The sequence below is a fragment of the Crassostrea angulata genome, chromosome 7 (genome assembly GCF_025612915.1).
Source record: "Crassostrea angulata isolate pt1a10 chromosome 7, ASM2561291v2, whole genome shotgun sequence".
NCBI lineage: Eukaryota > Metazoa > Mollusca > Bivalvia > Ostreida > Ostreidae > Magallana > Magallana angulata.
The window spans coordinates 30,817,029-30,838,240 of NC_069117.1; the positions used below are offsets into that span (position 1 = coordinate 30,817,029).

Here is a 21,212-nt window from a genome sequence, read left to right on the forward strand (position 1 = left end):
CCCCTCGGTACCCCAAGGATACCCTATGGATACCCCAAGGAACCCCAAAGATGCCGAAATAATACAGATTTATAACTCTTGATGCACCATAGAACCCAAAGGAACCTCAAGGATACCCTAAAAATAAAAAATTTAAACTCTTGGTACCCCTGGGGACTCATTAGTATCCAAGCCCCACCTCTAAGAACCCCAGGGAATCCCATGGATATCCAAGGAACTCCAAGGATACCCTAATAATACAGATTTATAACTTCTGATACACCATAGAACCCAATACCATAATAATACAAAATTAAAACTCTTGATACCCCTGGGGACTCATTGACTTTCCAGACACACCTGTAAGAACCACAGGGATATATCAAGGAACTCCAAGAATACCCCAATAATACAGAATCATAATTCTTGATACACCATAGAACCCCAAAGATATCTCAAGGAACCCCAAAATTACCCCAAGGATACCCTAATAATACAAATTTAAAATTCTTGATACCCCTTAGGACTCATTGTTATCCCTTACACATCCTACAGATACTTCAAGGAACTCCAAGGATACCAGTACACCAGTACCGGTAATTTAAATTTTATAATTTTTGATATCCCAAGGAACCCTAAGGATACCCTAATAACACAATTTTATATCTCTTGATACACCTTGGGGTCTTTTTGATATCCCAAACACCACAAGGTATCCCACGGAACCCCATGGATACCCTATGGAACTTAAAGGATACCCTTTTAATACAGATTCATAAAAGTTGATACCCCATAGAACCCAATGGAACCCCAAGGGGACTCATTGGTAGCTATGTGGTCCTGTTGTCATGATAACAGAAATATGTCCTGGGGTATCACTTGTTACTAGTTTCTATTATTGGGGTTCTTATGAGTATCCTAAGGGTATCCTTGGGATACTTGGAGGTGACCCTTGGATTCCAGTGAGATCCCTTCGGTATTAATAGTTATTAATTTCTATCATTGGGGGTACCTTGGGGTGAGCCTTGGATTTGAATGAGACCCCTGGATTTTCAGTGGTTAATAATTTCTATCATTGGGGTTCGTAGGGGTATCCTAGGGTTTCCTTGGGGTGTCCTTGGGGTACTAAGAGGTGATCCATGAACTCCAATGAGACCCCTTGGGTATTAATAGTTATTAATTTCAATCATTGGGGTTCCTTGGGTGTCCTTGGGGTTCCTTGGGGTTTCCTTGGGGTTCTTTGGGGTTCCTTGGGGTTAAAAGACGCACCCCAAACTATTGGATGTCATAGCTTTACCCTAAAACATCAAAGAAACATACAAATAAATCAATTATATGACAAATAGATATGCCATAGATTGTAATTTAACATTATTATAGCTATTGAATCTGAAATCTGAATTTCCAAACACAACGTCTGGACATTAATAAGATGTCCATGATCAAGCATGACGATAAATGGCTTAGGCTTTTTTTAACTATGAGTGCAAATTTTCAAGTTAACATAATGATTTCCTCTAGTCGCTATTTCGACAACTTTTTGATGATTTTTTCAACGAAAATACACATATTTGTCAAAGAGGTACAATTAATGTACCACTGAACTTGATGAAAGGGGGAAAAAACAAACGAGAAATCTTGGGGTTTTTTTCATATCTTTGAATGAACATTGTGACATTTGAATAATGAGGTTTTCATAAGTATTGAGTAATTAACCAAAAACGACACGTTAGAATATCTTCGGACAGACTATAGACTTGATCACGTTCTAATTAGTGTTTATGTATGCATCAACAGTACAGTACGTGAACTTTGCTCTTAATTCTATCACTGGTGCATTAACACTTAGCTGTTCTGTCACCCAGGACGATTTGCCTGTAGCAGTGACAACCATAAGCCAATCTGCTTGCAGACAAAGTGACACTGGATGGTAATCCAATCAACAAGCATACACTCTTATGGGTACTAACTAATTTATTATTCCACCTAGAGCGACACAGAAAAGAAACGGATTGGATAAATCTGTATGTCTATTAACTTGTTTTTATTCTCGATTCTTCATAATGCTGCTTTATGTGTGGGTGATGTGAATAGCATTAACAGTTGCGAGACGGGGTGCATAATATAACATTAACACCTGATCACCACACACGTCAAGCGATTCAAATGAAATTACGCACATGCGTCATAGATTTCAAAGAATGAAAAATTATTCTTTAAAAAATATCTTATCTTTTGTAGCTATATTTACCAAAACTTACCCACTAAACCCACTCTGCTAAAATTAATAGCACAATATTTCCTCACGTGTTAGCTTGGTTGAATGCATTCGATTTGCCGCTTGACCACTTCTTTCCCTTCTTTGACTGAAGAGTGCGTATTTTTCGTTGGGTGTTTCCTCCCTTGGGCCATTTCGATGAGAAAATGCAATTGACATTGTGTGTTTATTTTGGTCCACGTTTACACTAAATAGTTTTCTTCACATCATACTGTTCAAAATTTAGAAATCATAATGTGTAACATCATATAATATAACTTTTAATATCATTTTTACTCACTACTGCTGTAGTATCAAAATTTCCAGATAGATGTATACTGATATTACACTATCATAATAAACTTAAAAGGCATAGGCGTCGGAACCGGGGGGGGGGGGGGGGGAGGCTAGGGGGGCTTAGCCCCCCCTTTTTTTTTTGCAAAGTTAGACCTAACAGTTAGGCACATAGCATCATAGAGGGTTCAGCCCCTCCCCACTTTTTCTCGCAGGAAAGATAATTGTTCCTCAATTTACCTTCAAAAGATGGAAATATTGAGATGTCCGAGTCATAATAGGTATAGAAGTCATAGGTATACAAGCCCCCCGCCCCCCCCCCCCCCCCCCCCCATTTTCGGTAGGTTAGAATTTTTTTTTTTTGGAAGTATAGGTATACCCCCCCCCCCCCCCCGTGGGGATTAGGATTTTCATGAATATGGGAATTAGGTTTTCTATTTGTTTGTTTGTTGTTGTTTTTTTGCTTGTCAAGATTTCTTAGGATTAGTCTAGCCCCCCCCCACTTTCAAATTGCTTCCGTTCCGACGCCACTGAAAGGCAATTTTTTTCATAATTTCGCAAATACACGTGCATTTTAATAAAAACTAGTGAACATTAATTTTAAAATTTTTGAAATGAAAAAATTATATGAAATTGTAAAAATTACGTATCTTCATAGAACGAGGAAAGTACTCTACTTTGAATGATGAAGAGATACAACGATTAAAGTTATCTGATTAAAAATTAATTATTTTTTTTATATATCTACATTAACTTTAAAAACTGTTCCGTTTATGTATTTACATGTATTAAATATATACTAAAACCGTGTATATATTGACTACCGATCAGTACAATCTATGGTGATATAGACGTATACTATAAAATCTCACATAACTAATATTCTTTAACAGCAGTAAAGTTAATAAAAATACAATGCTAATATGAATACATGTACTAGTATATTGATATCATTCTTATGAAAATACATGAACATTCATGTGTGGAATCAGTAAATATTTCCCCGGGGGGGGGGGGGGGGGTCCAAAGGATAATTTTCTTGTAAATATTGGTTTTTATTTTTTCAATCATATGATAAACTATTTCAAATTTGTATGTGCATTTGTATCTTGACATATTTATGTATATGATGTTTAACATAAATATATAGAAGACACTGTATTGAATGAATGGAAACATACATAATTATACATATATATATATACATATATACTATTTAATTGTTCATGTCTGTCTTGGCTCTTTCAATCATCCAGCTCTTTCCCTCTTGTATATGTTTATTGAATGTTTTATGTTCATTGGATGTTGTATGTCAACAGTCTTCATGTTGCCCCTTGAGGGCCCTTAATTGGTTAATAAAGAAATTGAATTGAAATTGTCCGGGGTTTGGGGGGGGGGGGGGGTACTGAGGTCTATTTTCGGGAATTTTTCTGTGGAATTGGAAGGGAAAAAATGAATTTTCCAGGGGACCCCCTCCCCTAATCTCCCTCCTAGATCCGCGCGCATGACATTCGACAAAATTAATATATATATATATATATATATATATATATATATATATATAGTATTCATAATACATTATGATTCAGATACATACATGTATATAATGAATTCGGAGACATAATCGAACTCGTTATTCCATTAATGAAGATACAAAAATTAATGATAATCAATTTTCATGGAATTATCACTAAAACGCTTGGATAGCGTTCAACTTCCTCTTATATTTTTTCCCGATTCTCACCCTAATACCGTAATACCGACCTAGTGTAAAACCACATTGTAAACACTCATTAAGATCACAGCAATCGCTAGCGTGCACTTTTAGCCGCTATATTCTTATTTTAATCATTTTATCTTTTTATTTTTGTAAATTGGGTATACTACTATAGTGCGAAAAGTACATTATGTTATTGTTGAATCGATAGCGTAAAATGGCGCGCACTTTTTATCCCAAGCCGGCCAGGAAGTGGCGTTCAATGCTTTTGGATGACAAACATAAAGCAATTAAAATAGAGTAAAAGTCAATGTGTTATGTTGACAGAGGCATTTAGAATTTTAAAACGAGTGGGATTTTATTGTTCACACCGGGTACATTTTTTTTCATTTTTTTTTTAAAATAGTTTTGTTTTTTAAATTCTATTATAAACAGGCGGTTGAAACTTGATACGATATCGGCAATTATTAGACATTGCAAAATGCCGATCCAAAGACCAAATATTTTTACATTTGTTCAACCGAATATTAGCCTTTTTTACCAGCGGGTACAAGTGTCCTTTGGTTGTTGACAAGATTTATCTTACTCTCCGAGGAAAACGTAAATATATATAGAAATTACTCGGTACATTAATCTTATAGGTAAAATGTACGCACAGAAACCTGAGGTTATATACTTTTCTTGTATTGAAAAAATATACCCCATCCCCCACCTAATCTCGAAACATACATATACCGGCAAAAAGTAAAAATGTTTAACGACACTCCCTCCCTCCCTCCCTGAATGAGTTTTTATGAAATTACAAAATGCTTTATGTCCTCTTTCATAGGCATAAGATACTCACTTATAAATATTAATTACTATAATCAACTTAAGCTCCCCCCCCCTTCCGAATTGCAGACGACTATATATACAGTGTCTGGAAACTATAAATAAATGTGTCAACGCCAGAATTGCGTGTCTTTACATATGTTTAACATGTGTTTTCACAAATTGATTATAGAAATAATCTAGCTACCGTGATTTTACATATCTATAATTTGTTGCTACTACCAACCCTCAAGGCACTCTGCAAGCATGGGTTGCATAAATTCACCGTAAGTATAGGGAACAAAAAATTCATGCGGAATATTATATAAGGTTCAATCTTTTCTGGATCTAACCGTCTAACGAGTCCCACTTTGTCATGTTACAAGGAACATTCACGGAAACTGTCGAAACCTGGAGATAAAAGTTGAGCAGACGACAGCGGGGATGACGGATTCGCGGGTTAATGTGTCCCTGGTGTCCAATGTTGTAAATGTTTAACAAATGGTCATAAATCAGAATCTTTTGAGCTGAAACACCTCTCTCTCTCTCTCTCTCTCTCTCTCTCTCTCTCTCTCTCTCTCTGCAAATAGGCTCACAAAAATTGGTCGATATTTTTTTGTTTAACATCGACCGCGGTCTAAATTGGGTCAACTGTAGAGAGTATGTAGGTGTAGTGTTGTGTACTTTGAAGGTCAGCAACGGATTAAATTTGTTTTTCCCTGGCTACTCCACTTCATTCACAAGAAAACTCACAACGGGATTTCACAAAGAGGGGATTATAAGCAGGGATAAATCCAAAAGATCCTTTCTTCAATACACACAAGAATTTTGGTCTTGGGGTTGAATCTGAAAAACAGATTAAAAATGTTATGCAGGGTAAAAATACCTGTAAAATAATCTTTGAACAATGTAACTGCATTAAAGACTCAACAAAATATTGAAACACGTATACCCCAAAAACGCTTAGCGGAATAGTTAGCGTGTTGACTCAGAAGATATAGACTTATTTGAAAAGTAAATATATTCTGGCCCCCGTTCGATTCGATCTGAATATGGGCAACATCTGTGTTGAATGGTTAGATTCCACAAAAGAAAATAATAAAGCAAATAAATAAACGAAGTAAGCAGATGGGGTTTTTTGCGTAGATTTTACAGAAAAGACCAAAAATAAAATCGGGTGAAAAACAAACAGGAAATGAAGCAGTTGTCATTGGTATTGATTTTTTTAACGTCTCCATTTGTCACTTTATACAAAGGAAAGGAGAGCGGAAGTCGGGATAAGCACACATCCAGTTTCATTACGCAATCGCGATGGTACTAATCTAAATCGACCGTGTTTAAAGCGTAATTTCTCCATATATATAACTTAATATTCAAATCGATCCCGTTGATGAACTTCAACTCATTTTAATCACTATTTTGACTCCTGGCTCCGATTTCACAAAAAAAACTTAAGTCAAATCTCAGACTTAAGTCTGAGTTTTTTCTCAAATATTTGAGTTTTTTCTCAAATTTGAGAAATCTCAAATATCTGCGTTTCACAAAAAAATCTTAGTCGTGTTTTTTACTCAATTTGAGAAAAAACTTAAGTTACCTCCATAGCAGACTTAAGTCAAATCTCAAATATGAATATGTCATTAACATCATTAATTCAGTATTTTATTGTCTGTAATGTTCATTTCTTAGATCTATTCCACTCAATAATCAGCGAATATGCAATGTTTCATGCAGGCTCCGATTTCACAAAAAAAACTTAAGTCAAATCTCAGACTTAAGTCTGAGTTTTTTCTCAAATATTTGAGTTTTTTCTCAAATTTGAGAAATCTCAAATATCTGCATTTCACAAAAAAATCTTAGTCGTGTTTTTTACTCAATTTGAGAAAAAACTTAAGTTACCTCCATAGCAGACTTAAGTCAAATCTCAAATATGAATATGTCATTAACATCATTAATTCAGTATTTTATTGTCTGTAATGTTCATTTCTTAGATCTATTCCACTCAATAATCAGCGAATATGCAATGTTTCATGCAGGTTTGATAAATATTTTTTTCATTAAAAAATTATAATTTTGGCGGAGTTATCTCCCTTGACAAACATGTAAACAAAGGGAACTAATTCATTTGTTTGTGTTAAATGGAATAACTGTGCAGTGATACTATTTTCTAATGATTTTAAGGTAACCATAATGTATTTAATGTGGTCTTTTGTTTACTGTATGATATATAAGATCATGTTGTTATGAAATCTATATTTAGCATAACAAAGAGTACATTTTGTGACTGATTAACATTTTATGACTCTTGTTGATTTAATCCGATTTTCCTCTGTTTACAACACTAGCAGACGATTGTTTTTATTGAAAATAAATTTTAAAAAACATAGAAGTTATAAGGGGCCACTTAGGACAATGAAAATTCTTGACTCAGCTAAGTAAAAAAATCAACTCAGCTGAGAATTGACTAAGTTTGTTTTGTGAAACGCAATTTGAGTAAAAACTCAGCTGAGTAAATTCTCAGGATTTGAGATTAAACTTAGGTAAAAACTTAAGTTTTTTTTGTGAAATCGGAGCCAGGGCTGGGATTCATAAAGATACTTAAACAGCACTTAAGTGTAAGAAAATACTTAAACTCATAAAAAATACTTAAGTCACGCTAAGAATTTGTTTTAAACTTAAGTTTTATTCATAAAACAACTTATGCCTAAGAAAAATCTTAAGCAATACTTAAATCTAAGAGTCCTCTTGAGGTGTCTTAAAGTTCTAAGAAAAACTTAAGTTCAAAATCAAAATGGCTGCCATCGGAGCACACAGAAGATGTTTTCGCAAAAGAAAAGACTGTTTGGTAGAGTACAGTGATGCTGAACTTGTTGAGAGGTACAGATTTGATTCCGCCGGTATCCGTTTTCTAGAGGGGTTGATTGGTAACGAACTTATGAGTGGTTCACGCAGAAACTGTGCACTTTCTCCACTGCAGAAAATTTTATTAACACTTAGATTTTTAGCTACCGGTAAAATGCAGTTGTGCAATGGAGACGACATGGGTGTCTCGCAGCCTACTGTTTCTAGGTCAATTACTGCAACTCTAAGATGTCTCTCTTCTCCACGAATTTGTGCTCAGTTTATTAAATTTCCACTAAATCTTCAGGAAATTCGCAAAAACCAAGAAGAGTTTTTCAAAATCGCTGGGTTTCCTGGAATTGTTGGGGCCATCGATGGCACACATGTACAAATTATCGCTCCTTCTCAATACGAAAACGAATATGTCAACAGACATCATTACCACAGCATCAACACACAGGTCGTCTTTGATCCATTCCACAAGATAATTGATGTCGTAGCGAAATGGCCAGGCTCATCACATGACGCTAGGATCTTGAATGAGAGTGGACTCAAGTCATTGTTTGACCAAAACAAAATCCCTGTGCATACGCATTTGCTAGGAGACAGCGGGTATCCTTCAAAGAGATGGCTCCTAACTCCATTTTTGCGACCAAACCAAGGTTGTCAAACAAACTATAACAGGTACGTTTCCCATTTCACATAATTCTCTGTCAGGTAAAAGCTAAGTAATGTCTAATATATACATCCACCCTGTCCATACATGATACAACCAACACGAAAAAAGCAGCGAAAAAATGGCCATGACCGTTCTACTTTCGTTTTCCTGATAAGCGCCCTCTGGAGACAGCAGTGCTAAATATATACATAACATGGGGCGGATCAATGAATTTCATTCCACCAAAATTTTATTTCATTCAAAACTGTCACTGTACAGAATATAACGGGATGATATGGCATTTTGCTGCTAGTTCTACATTACTGTTTAAACTATCTCTCTCTATCAATTTAGGAAATTTCCCATTTATATTTTTTTTAATTGGGGGGGGGGGGGTAATATCATTTGGTTAATTTGATTTTTGAACCATTAAGAATTATTTTCCCTAGTATATCATTTCAATATCTAAAAATATCCACACATATACATGTAATTATATGCCTATATAAGTAGTCATATACTTATATCATAATTATAAATTGAAAAGCAACATATGTACATGGTAATTATAATCTTTGCGGGGGAATATTTTACAGAAGTATTATTTTAAATTTGACAATTTCAGAAAAGAATCATTTAATCTGTGTGAGACCATTCACTTCATCTGTCAAGGGTTCATATTAATTATATAATTCCAAATCTTTTATATGCTGAGATTTATCAGAAATAAAGTGCATCAACATGTTCTGAATTTAAAATGCACCTTGCTGCTGATGCTATAGCTTTTACTGGACATGTGTATAGAAGTAAGCAGAAAGAAGCTTACAGTAATTCTTAGGCATTTATCTGCCAAGTAGTATCATTGAGCTGCTTAATAGGGATCTGTTAATTAGTGTTCTTATCTATGGAATTTGATAATTTTTATGATTAAAAAATATGCATAGTTTTTTATTTTAAATTTCAAAGATATGTGAAAGAATTGATTTACTAAGGGTATTTTATAGGGCTCATAAAAAGACAAGAAGTATTGTGGAGAGAGGCATAGGACAGCTTAAGAGAAGATTCCACGTTCTGCATGGAGAGGTTAGATTATCCCCAGACAAGACTTGCCAAGTAATTGTTGCTTGTTGCATCTTACACAATATCTGCAAAGACAGACAGATACCATGCCCCCTGGATGGTGACCTGGATGACAATCAGCAGAATGATGGGCTGAATGTACAGAATGGTCAACAGAATGATGGAATTCGTTACAGACAGCTGTTCGCTGAAACTCACTTTTGACTGGTAGGCATTTGAGTGAAAACAAACATACATGTTTTAAAATATTCAGGTTTTTTTTTAAATAACATTAACAGCAACAACAACAACAACATTTGTATTAAAATAAATTTCATAAAATATCACATAAAAATCACTAGTTGTACATGTAGATGATCATCATAGGTGCACATATTTCAAGTCTTTCTTACTAAATTCATTGATTTAACTACTGAATCTCTAAAATTTGTCATAAATACTATTTCTTTTAAGTTTAACTTTACATTTCTATTGACATTTTACTTCATTATTTATATAAATTAATTTCTGTTTTACTAATGGATTGAATGGACATAGTTTTTTTTCATTCCTCTTTCTTCAGCTTTTTGATTTTCAACTCTAGATACTGAACTTCTAATTCTAGCTTCTTCAAAGTCAGTTCCTCAATTTTCCTTTTAGGATTAGAGCAGTTGGTGCGACCTCTGCTTAATGGCAGCATCCATGAAGATGGAGATGGCGGCGGAGGTGATTCTGGGTCCAGAATGTGGGGAACTGTATCTGGTGGTCCCTCAATAATATTGATCCCACTGCAAAAAATGTGAAGATTAAAATTTTGTTTGTCTGTAGATGTTACCATATTTGGAGTTTTATGATTTTATGATCTTTGCAAAAACATTTTTTTATAAATATTTTATTTCATACTTGGAATGATTGATATCAATGAAAAGTCATGAAATATGCCTATCTCAATAAATTTCATCAGTTTTGTTCATACAGCTCAAGTTACTTATTTTTCTTTATATATACCTTTTTCTATGAATTCTTGATACCAGTAATTTTAAATGAGATTGTTTAGTCACACACGCATACTAGTGTATATATTCTTACACTGGCTCTTCTCCAATAAGTCCGCCCAACTGAATGATAGAGGTGTCCAAACCTCCGGGAATACCAGACAGGCAAGTGTTGTTTTCCCCCACCACATTTGAAACAGCCATGGCGATTGTGCTGAGTGTCTTTTGGGGAGGACCACCACCTTCAATCATCAATTAATCAATTGAGAATAGTACATAGCAACATAATTTGATATGCAAAATAACAGTAAAAGATTATACAAAAATTCAAAATATATTGCGATTCCATCTAATTGTGATCATAATTTCTTTATTACATTTATACATGTGGTATTTATAATCATAATTGAAATCCAAGTATTATATTTTCATGTGTGCATCCGCAGATCTAAATAGGGTCTGTGGAAGCCCCCCCCCCCCCCCCCCCCCCCCCGGCAGAAAATTCATATTAATTTTATTAAATTCCTAATGTCCATAGTTTTCCATGGAAGGAGGGTTTTCCAAGGTTTGACATTGTGAGGGGATCCAAGGTATAGTTACAACTTGATTTTAAATAAATTTCCCGGGGTTGGGGGTCAAAACGCCAATGACCCCCCCCCCCCCCCCCTTAGGTCGGTGCATGTATTTTTTTCAGTGAAAGGGAAATAACTCAAAGTTAATTGTTTACAATTTAATTTCCATTGCTTTTGCATTAAAAAACCAACATTGTTTAACACAAGGCCTCATACAACTTCTCATTTGTGGTTTAGCTGAACATGATAATGAATAACACACCGAAAATGTGAATTGTTCAAATTTGGCGATCCACATTTCCTCGGTTATAGCAAATGAATTCGATCGGAGTTTCTACAAATCCTTTCGCGGCAAATTTTGTATTGTACAGGAAATATTAAATTGATTAGTCTTTTTTATTATACAGTGAATCAAATTATATATAAGTATAGGCCTACATTGTATCCTTCAATTGTCATTACTGAAACGAAATAAATATGTATCATTGTATCATGCAATTTGTATGCGAACTTAAATTTTGAAAACAAGCTCAATTTTGTGCGTAATAACAAACCTGTTCCAGTCGTAGCTCTTCTGTGATCAGATATCTCTGATTTAGATTTAGAGAAAATGTTGTGCCATTTCTTCTCAACCTCTGCAGCGGTTCTACCGGGCCCAACACCCATGGCAGTCAATGAAACTGCAATGTTTCGCCACATCCGGCTTTTCATTTCTGAAGTCAGCGATGGTCCTAATTTCCCCCTCAATATCTGCTTATTTTCATCGACTAGGTTTGTTAGTGCTAGCGTTTCATCGGCATTCCAATTGGGTTTTCTTTTCGTCTGCGAATCCATTGTTTTGACTTTTCCCCGTCTGCTAATTCACGTCACAGTCTTAACTTTTTTACCTCTTTCACAAAAGAGCGCGTTTGTAGGCAAGGAAAATTCCGGGAATTTGTAAGTGTTGTCATGGAGCTTTGACTTAAGTACATGAATTTCTTAAGTTTATACTCAGTTAAGAATTATGTTTAGTATTTTTATGAATTTGTTCTTAAGTTTTTTTCTTAACTAAGAATTTATTTAACACTTAAGTGCATTTTTTAAGAAAAATCTTAGAATCTTTATGAATCCCGGCCCAGGCTGGTTTGATAAATATTTTTTTCATTAAAAAATTATAATTTTGGCGGAGTTATCTCCCTTGACAAAAATGTAAACAAAGGGAACTAATTCATTTGTTTGTGTTAAATGGAATAACTGTGCAGTGATTCTACTTTCTAATGATTTTAAGGTAACCATAATGTATTTAATGTGGTCTTTTGTTTGTTATATAATATATAAGATCATGTAGATATGTCATCAATACTTAGCATAACAAAGTGTACATTTCATGACTTATGACATTTTATGACTCTTGTTAATCTAATCCGATTTTCCTCTGTTGAAAACATAAGCAGACGATTGTTTTTAATGAGAATAACTTAAAAAAACAAGAAAAGTTATAAGGGGCCACTTGTGACTATGACAATTCTTGACTCAGCTAAGTAAAAAATTTGACTCAGCTGAGAATTGACTAAGTTTGTTTTGTGAAACGCAATTTGAGAAAAATCTCAGCTGAGTAAATTCTCAGGATTTGAGATTAAACTTAGGTAAAAACTTAAGTTTGTTTTGTGAAATCGGAGCCTGGACTAAACAAAGTTTTTAATCTGTTGTGCATTATTTTTTTATAATGAACATTGTCCCTAAAAAGTCGTTCAAAACCATTTTTTTTATCATTGGGCTTAAAAGCAATGAGAAAGGGGGGAAGGGTGAGATTAGCCTTGGAGTCTTGTTTTATTTAAATCCTGTTTATTCAATTGTGTTTAGTAAAATAGAAGTCAGAGAGAGAGAGAGAGAGAGAGAGAGAGAGAGAGAGAGAGAGAGAGAGTACATGGTGAAATTGAATAAATTATTTTTAGATGAACTAGTACATATATTGACTTGTTTTTGTATAGAAAGCTTTATTTGAAATTACGACATGAGCTTTTCACACCTCCATCTAACTCTGTGAACAATTTCGATCTCCTTGTTTTGACAAGTCTGTCTTAATATACTCAGCATCAACAGTAAAAGTCGACATTGACGTCAAACGTTCCGGGGGCCATTGTAATAAGAGAGAGAGTAAACATCTGAAATTTCATCCAGAAAAATTAATAAAAATCAGAAATTTAATCATTGGTTACAACTGTTCGCTGCAGTCGCTCTTCGACCCCATATCAGTTCTTGGGGTGGTTGTTTTTAGATATTATTGTATTTACCTGATAAAATTACATTCGGTGATATAATTCTTCGTTTGAAGATGTTGTTTTAAAGATTTCGTAGTTTGGACTCTTATTAATACCAGTGTAACCATACTATAAGCTTAGAAATGAAACCATTAATTGCTTCACTCCAAAATCATTGTTTTGAAAATAAAAAAAATAAATAAACAATTAATGTCAAAAACATATTGGTCGGTCATCGAGGCCAAATAATTTTCCATAAATTTCAGGGTGACAGGAAGACTTAATAAAGTCGCATGTTTTTCAAAATTTTCGGATATGTGAACTGCGTCATTACTTAAATACACGAGGAAGTTTTCCTCTAGAAAAATCGAGCGCGCAATATATGTAAACAATTAAAAAATATTTTGCTATGAAACCAATAGGTAAATAAGTATAAAATCTAGTAATGAATATATAAGGTTCTTCATTTCAAATTTCGGTGGTTTTTCGGGATAAATCAATTTTTATATGTCTTTACTTCTAGATAAAAGCATCGAAATTAGGAAAGATCAATATTCTGAACAAAAGTACGCCTTTTAAAATTAAAATTCAAAAATTAAAATTCGTGGAACGTCATTCAAACTTTTGAAACGTTGACGTCTTTGTAATAAAGCGCTATTGAGCGAAAAATAAAAGTATAGTAATTTCGTCCGTATAGTTGAAACTCACTTCACAGTGGTGAAATATGAACCGGAAAAAATCAAATTGAAATATATCTAACAGCTCATATTATTTTTTTTTTTTTAAAAACCTGAATTTTCAGTTTATTTCGTTAAAAGAGAACATTTTGACTCTGAAAAAAGGGTACATCATCAAGCAAAAATAAAATCTCTTTAATATGAACACAAGAACAAAGGAATAATGTGAACAAAAATATTAAAATCGATTAACAATGATTGATTATTTCGATATAAAAACATATCTTAAAGAAACAAGTTTTGCGTAATAGTTGAAATTCTTAACAAATAGAGTACGCATCGTTCTCTCACGTGACCCCCCGAAACTAAAACTGACTATAACAGATTCATCTCGAACTACTTTTGACCTACTCGTTTAGATACGTGACGTCATTGTGTGTTTAGACTTCCTAACCCTCACTATCAAAATCATAAATCTGTTATTTCCCTATCTCGAGTTGTCTGTAATGCACACTGCACGCAAATCTTTTTCAACATTTCGTAAAAATTTAGTTGTAATATTGTTTTTTACAACTCTTTGGATTTCAGCCAATTTTTAAATAGAAGTAAACAAGAACAAGGTCGACTCCGCCCATGCCTATTACGATTGGTTGATGATACTTCTACAAATATAGCGCATGTGTGTGTAGGTTTCATTCATAAAATTTGACGCGCTGCAGAGAACAAGTTATATTACGTTTGACTGAAGGATATCGAACAGTCTACACAAACACCTGCCAAGTGACTACACGGTTTTTCATACGTGAAGGAAGTTAAATCATTTTCTATTGTTTTAAAAGTGGACATTTATAATCCATGGCACTAATGGAAGAAGACATTGAGTTTTTAGAAGATCAAATCGTCCCCGATCAAGATGATCTATTTCTGCCTCCAGCAGAAGTCACATGGAATGTAAGTTATATAATTTTTTTTATGAAATATCTTTCACATTTTTCATCAGAATATTTATATAACTATTTGATTTGAATATATGTTAGATCTTGATGAACCAGCTGTTATATTATTGTGTGAGTGTCTAGATCTTTAATGTATGCAAGCTCAAAGTGTGTACTCAAGATTATCTGTGAATGGCGGAGTGATACATTCCCGAAAGCCCCGAATCTAAAGAGAGAGGCGTGATTCGGTTACAATCTGGTAGAAAATTGTGTGGATTAGTCCGGAAAACTATTGATTTTTTGTCTCTGTTTTGTGCCAAACCGAAGAGGAAATTGAAAATCGTTACCCTGTACGTGAATGCAAATTGAAATGATCATAATACGATAATCACGCGATATTGTGAATGAACACGGTCGCTCGATACGGGTCATGAAACACAATGATAACTATCTTTTTGCCTTATAGTCGCAACGTCTGTGTATTGCGAAAGCAGCCCTCGGGTGCATTACTCAGCCTCGATAACGAGCATCGCGATACACGGCTTTGTACGTGATATCAGAAATGACCTATAGGGGTCGTCTGCCAAAATTCCAATCATACCTGAAGCTATCAAGTGCAGTTTACAAAGTATATCTTATAGAATTATAATAACTAATGAATAAAAGAGCGGGGTTTAAAAATATCGATGTTCTAAGCCTATTATAAATACTGTTCCAAACCAGTGATTTCGGTTTTCAAAAGAAAACTTTAACCTCGACATGTAAATGCGCTCAGCGATCTCATTGGCTACCGATAAGATCTTTTCCATTCATTCAACATTTCTACGTTGCCAAGAATTCATTCATAAATCGCCAAATGCGTAGGTGTCTCGTAAAGCTCTGCCGGGCTTTATTGATCTACGTTAACAAACATGTTTTCGAGCGAACGCTAAATCGCGGTTAGTCATCCGTTACTGGATAAAAATCGATTACTGGAAGCTGTTTGGTTAGCGTCTGAATGAAAGGAATAATTAACACAAATAATTAATACTTAATAAGATAACACGATGTGATATATCACAATTCGCCTTAGACCCAGTATATATTCATGTATATATGATATACATATTATATTAAAATCATGTTTTTTCTTGTCACACAGGTCAAATCCGTGGATTTTGAGAAGTACCTGCATCTAAATGATCAGGGACCAGCGGCCAAGAAGCTGCGCCGCGAGAGCTCATCACTCGTGGACGAGTTCTTCAAGGATGAAAACAAAGACAATCCAGAGCTCCAAAGCGCCAAGCATATGGTCAACCAAGGCTTTTTGGGAAGGAAGCGCTTCATGGACCTGAATAACTTAAGAACCGGACTGTACAACCCTCCAAAGTCCGACGGATTCCGGCGCGAGATCTCACCTCTGGTGGAAGAATGCCGAGAGGACGGTCTGCAGAGATTGGGCCTAATCACCTCCCCTGCTAAGACCACAAAAATTGACTTGAGTGAAACCATGATGGATCCAGCTTCCATGATGACTGGGGGTTTCGTTGACCTTCGGGAGCAGAGTAAACACGTGGAGGATTCGATCTGGGAGGACGTGAAGGACAGTATTGATATGGTGAATTCTAAAGACAATTCGAACTCTCCCAACGATCCCATAGTGATTAAACAAGAAGACTCGGAACTATCATATAAACCAGCTTGCCAGTTTCAAAATTCTAGAATCCCCTCTTTTGAGAACATTTCAGTGAAAATCGAGCCGTCAACTTCTAGTTGTCTTTTGGCGGGCTCCAATTCTGCCGAGAGTTTGACATCAAGACCCAAATCTCTCTCCGTCTCCCAGCAACAACTGATGTTTTCTCAGTCCCCATCTCCTGTTGCCCACTACATGGCGCAATTGAATAGCATAGCTATGAACAAATCCAGCATGACGTCACCGACGTTTTCGACGGCAACGCCTCCTCACATGGTTCCAGTATTCCTTCCACCGACTCCACCCAGTTCAGAACCCAACAGTCCTAGTCAAGATGTCCCAATGAGGCGCACTCCCCCTCCCCCCTACCCAGGGGTTCACCAGGGTTACAACACACTTAGCATCCAGCCCATTCCATACACCCCTTCACCCCCGAGGGCATCGAACAAAGTCCAGAGGACTCACCCAGGGTGCTCAACAATCAAATACAACAGAAAAAACAACCCGGACCTAGAGAAAAGACGTATCCACTTTTGCGATTTCCCAGGTAAATATTTCCTGCTGACTTTTATTTCTGTACCATTAAAAGAAACCTGTTAAATGACAGTCTTCAGAAATATGTAATAATGATACCACATATAATTATATTAAGTTATGGAGGAAGAGATGCCAATATTTCACGAGAGCTCGCGATATCAGTAACAAGCTATTAATGAGTTTTAACAGAGCGGAAATGACTTTTTAGGGCTGTCTTTGATTCACTTGCTGAACAATAAAACGGTTTAAATCAATCAAACTGGAGATGCATTTCCGTTGAACCATCTTTGGGGACTACAGAGCGAGAGCTCGAGCCCAGAAATCGATATTTTTCTATCACAAAACTGTATCTCCAAAAGTACAAAGCGTCTTGATCTAGAGGCATCGATTATTTTTTTTTTTAGTCTACAAGAGATGTTTTATAGGTATATCAAACTAATGTGTATTTTTTCTTGTGTTTTATAGGTTGTAGAAAAGCATACACGAAAAGCTCGCATCTGAAAGCTCACCAGAGAATTCATACAGGTAATTAGAAATTTCAATGTTATTCGAGTCAAAGTATTAACTTGAATTCATTTATTTTTTTTAACTTGAGAAATGTATGACCCTGAATGACAACATATATTATTTTTCTTTTACAGGTGAAAAACCATACAAATGTCATTTCCAGAGCTGTCAATGGCGCTTTGCGAGATCTGATGAGCTCACGCGCCACATACGAAAACACACGGGAGCCAAGCCTTTCAAGTGCAAGGTTTGCGACCGCTGTTTCGCCCGCTCTGACCATCTTGCTCTTCACATGAAACGTCACGAGCCCAAATCCAAGTGAACACTCTTCTCTCTCCATCCACCCGGAGAACGATTTTGGTGATGACCCATCTTTGCTTTTTTGGAGCCACTTTGGGTGCGCATTTTGATCGACACTGCCTTTGAGTTTACTTCTGGACTTTGCCATTTAACTTTTTTTTCTATGGCAGCCAGAGAGTTGTTGGAATGAGACTGGTCCTTTTTAGACACGCCAGATGTCTAGAGTTGTGTTGTCAGGACATTGTTCTGAGCGACAGAAGGCTAATTGTAGATGGCATATAGACTTGTAAAGAGGCAGCTACTCGATTATTAGGGGCGAACTGGTGCAGACGGAGACACATTTGCCGTGGAAAAACTTTAAACATAAAAGTTGTTGTTATCAATGTTATTTTTGTTAACATAATGAAGTTATAATTCTGTTATAGTCATTTGTTATTGTTTCTACAAAATATCAATCCAATTACGCACTACATTCTACCGTATGTTTTTGCTGGCGTTGACGTATTTGGACCGTAGCCAATCAGTGCAACGAAGCATGAATAACATTCTACGAAAGAAGCATAAACAGCTTTAAGTGAAATGAGAAATATGTATTGCTTTCAGACACAAATACACAAATGACTAGTTGAGAATCCCCCCTTTTCTGCTTGTACCAGCCATGTTTCCATATTTTTGTTGAATCTGTAGAAATTCCATTTCCAAGCATACGGGTCCCAGACCAGTCTATATATATATATATATGTATAATCGCTTTGTGCAGACGCCTGCAAGTTGTTTTTTCTTGTGAAATAGCCGTTATTTCTTGGTTGTTGTGATATTTCTCTTTCGCCATTTTGTGTTATACATATAAAATGTGTATGTCATGTTTCTGCGCTCAAAAACTTGAGAACTAGTTTTTATGAAAATATTTTTTATTTGTATGATTAATGTATTATTTCAAAGTTTTCAATAGTTTATTTCATGAATAAATATTGGAAAAAACGTACTTAAAAATTGGTTTTCTTCTTCTATTTTTGACTCTGTCATTGATAAATTGAACGGAATAATGACCGTCTGATATAGTTCTGCCATGGATCAATACTGGTGCCATGGGGAAAATCCAGACATATCCAGACTTGTCTGCAAATATATTACGAGTATTAATGGCGATTCACTGAGCGTGTCTAAATAGGTTGTTGACACAATTTACTCAAGCAGACGACAGTTGTCAAGACGTCACGTACGACTCTTGATGTATGGGGCCCTAGCAGACCATTTATACAGAAATCTTCTCAATGGTTGCCAGCATTGGGCATTGTTCCTGCGATTAGATTAAGACAATTATGATATTGGATATAGCGGTATAAAGGCCGTGGGCCTAAGAAGATGGCGTGATTTAGCAAAAATTAAAAAGAAAAAACCGTCTATTATTTTTCATTTTTATCGGGCAAATATTTATTGGAAAGCTTTATAGTGCAATAAATCTCTTGATTGTAATAGAACACAAGAAAACGAGAAAATTATGTCTTCAAAAATACCGAATGGACAAGTGAATGATCATGAAATTATCGACCAGTGGTTCTTAACATTGAATTACAGTGTAAGCTCAGGAATATTGTCACAAACCTGTATACTTTTAGGACTATAGATATACGTATATATAAATACATGTTTATTTTGAATTTTGATACTCTACATAAACATGGAATGGCGGGCAATTCCTTGACCAAGTTATGAACGAAGGCCCTATCCATGTCAAAATCGTGAGCCGAGATAAAATGTTGGAAGTTCTACACTGGCAAAGATAAGACCAGGGACAATGAATACAACTATACTTTGTTTTCCAGAAAAGACCCATGTCAAACTGATAAAACTGCACAAGTTCACAAAATGGCTACACAACTTGCTTGTGCGAGTTGAATGTTGAAAGAATCAAATTAATTCATCTGATAACTTGCTTCAGTCTTAATTCATTTCTTGCGTTTCTGGATTTATGGGACTCATTTTTTGGTGCATGATATATGAAGTAATGATAGAACACACACACACACGAGTTTATGCCAGAAAATTTCCAATTGTCCAGCATTTGGGTTCGAACCTAAAACCAAGTCAAAAATGGTTCCTCTTCTTTCAAAAGGATGACATTTATTCATTTTGTATATAGCCTTCCTACCAACTCCCAACAACCTCGCCCCAACATAAACACCGTTACAAGTCCTTTAATAAGCTGATGCAATATCATGTTAATGTTCATAATGAATTTGACGTCACCGGGCGGAATTTTAGCTATCGGTTTGCGCTTCTTATGAATGATAAGGTGTTCTGCATGTACCATTCGTAACCCCTTTCTTAACCATCGGCACACGACTGTGACGTCGAGATGTTTTTGACAACCGAAACATGAAAGCTCTTGTGTTTTGTCACAACCTTATGTCAAAGTTTTGTATTGCCTCAAGCAAGAAACATCAAGTAAACAACTTAGTCTCTTTTTTAAAAATCTCATTAAGGTGTCTTATTTTTTTCAAAGCAGTAGGTAAATATCATCAAGGATCTATGTAAATAAAAAAAATATATGTATCTTTAATTCTCAATCTAAGGACCATAAAAAATTTTCAAAGCGTAATTTTTTGGGAGGTCTTTATCAATTGCCATGTCAAAGGTAAAGGTTGAAAATCTTGACCAGGAATACGAAACTCGCTTGTTCTTAGAAGAAGAAATGTTATAAATCTCGGAAAACCCCGAGGTATTATCTGGTTGTAAAATTGGGGTTAGATTTCAACAATATGGAATGGCTACAACGTGTTTTTCGCCTTGATAAAAGCTGTATCGGGCGATAGGAAAAGATAGAAGAGCGTGCCCTTGAAAATTGACGTCAAGGATTTATTTACTCGAGGAAAAACTCGGTTGAAGTGATAGTGAAAATATATATTTAATTGCTTAGGTTCAGTACTCTTTTGTCAAAATTTTTACATTATTCAAACATCCCGTTTTTTAACAGAACTAAAATAAAATCAACATTGAATATTTTATATGACGGTGTCTTTTAGATATGGACGTTATAAATTTTGCTGGGAAAAGGCTGAGGTATATCAATAAGAAATAAATATAGTTTTTACAACCGTATGGTACTAATACAATACGGTTGTAATAAAACATATGTTTTATTAACTTTAATCATCGACTTTG

The 21,212-nt window shown here is 35.2% G+C and overlaps 3 protein-coding genes across 7 annotated transcripts in view; 1 reads left to right on the forward strand and 2 right to left on the reverse strand.

Moving 5' to 3' along the window:
* The window catches only part of LOC128192725 (phosphoribosylformylglycinamidine synthase-like), a 29,916-nt gene extending 27,498 nt beyond the window's left edge, over nt 1-2,418 (reverse strand). The window contains exon 1 of one of the 5 annotated variants that reach the window (XM_052865651.1): nt 2,287-2,418. The gene's annotated coding sequence lies outside the window, so the exon portion shown is untranslated. Of the gene's footprint in view, nt 1-2,240 lie in introns of all 5 variants that reach the window. The other 4 variants (XM_052865653.1, XM_052865649.1, XM_052865654.1 and 1 more) reach the window with 4 other exon arrangements.
* Nucleotides 2,419-9,864: 7,446 nt separating this feature from the next.
* On the reverse strand, nt 9,865-12,287 carry LOC128192759 (uncharacterized). The gene is made up of 3 exons (XM_052865712.1): nt 11,734-12,287; nt 10,702-10,849; nt 9,865-10,400 (listed from the first exon to the last, which is right to left on the reverse strand). The coding sequence occupies exons 1-3, from the start codon at nt 12,011-12,013 to the stop codon at nt 10,178-10,180; spliced, it is 651 nt and encodes a 216-aa protein (XP_052721672.1). The 5' UTR covers nt 12,014-12,287; the 3' UTR covers nt 9,865-10,177.
* Nucleotides 12,288-14,789: 2,502 nt separating this feature from the next.
* LOC128192738 (Krueppel-like factor 10) lies at nt 14,790-19,032 on the forward strand. Its single transcript, XM_052865681.1, has 4 exons — nt 14,790-15,047; nt 16,173-17,250; nt 17,706-17,765; nt 17,882-19,032. Exons 1-4 carry the CDS (start codon nt 14,952-14,954, stop codon nt 18,067-18,069), a joined length of 1,422 nt encoding a protein of 473 aa, XP_052721641.1. The 5' UTR covers nt 14,790-14,951; the 3' UTR covers nt 18,070-19,032.
* The last annotated feature ends 2,180 nt before the right edge of the window (nt 19,033-21,212 follow it).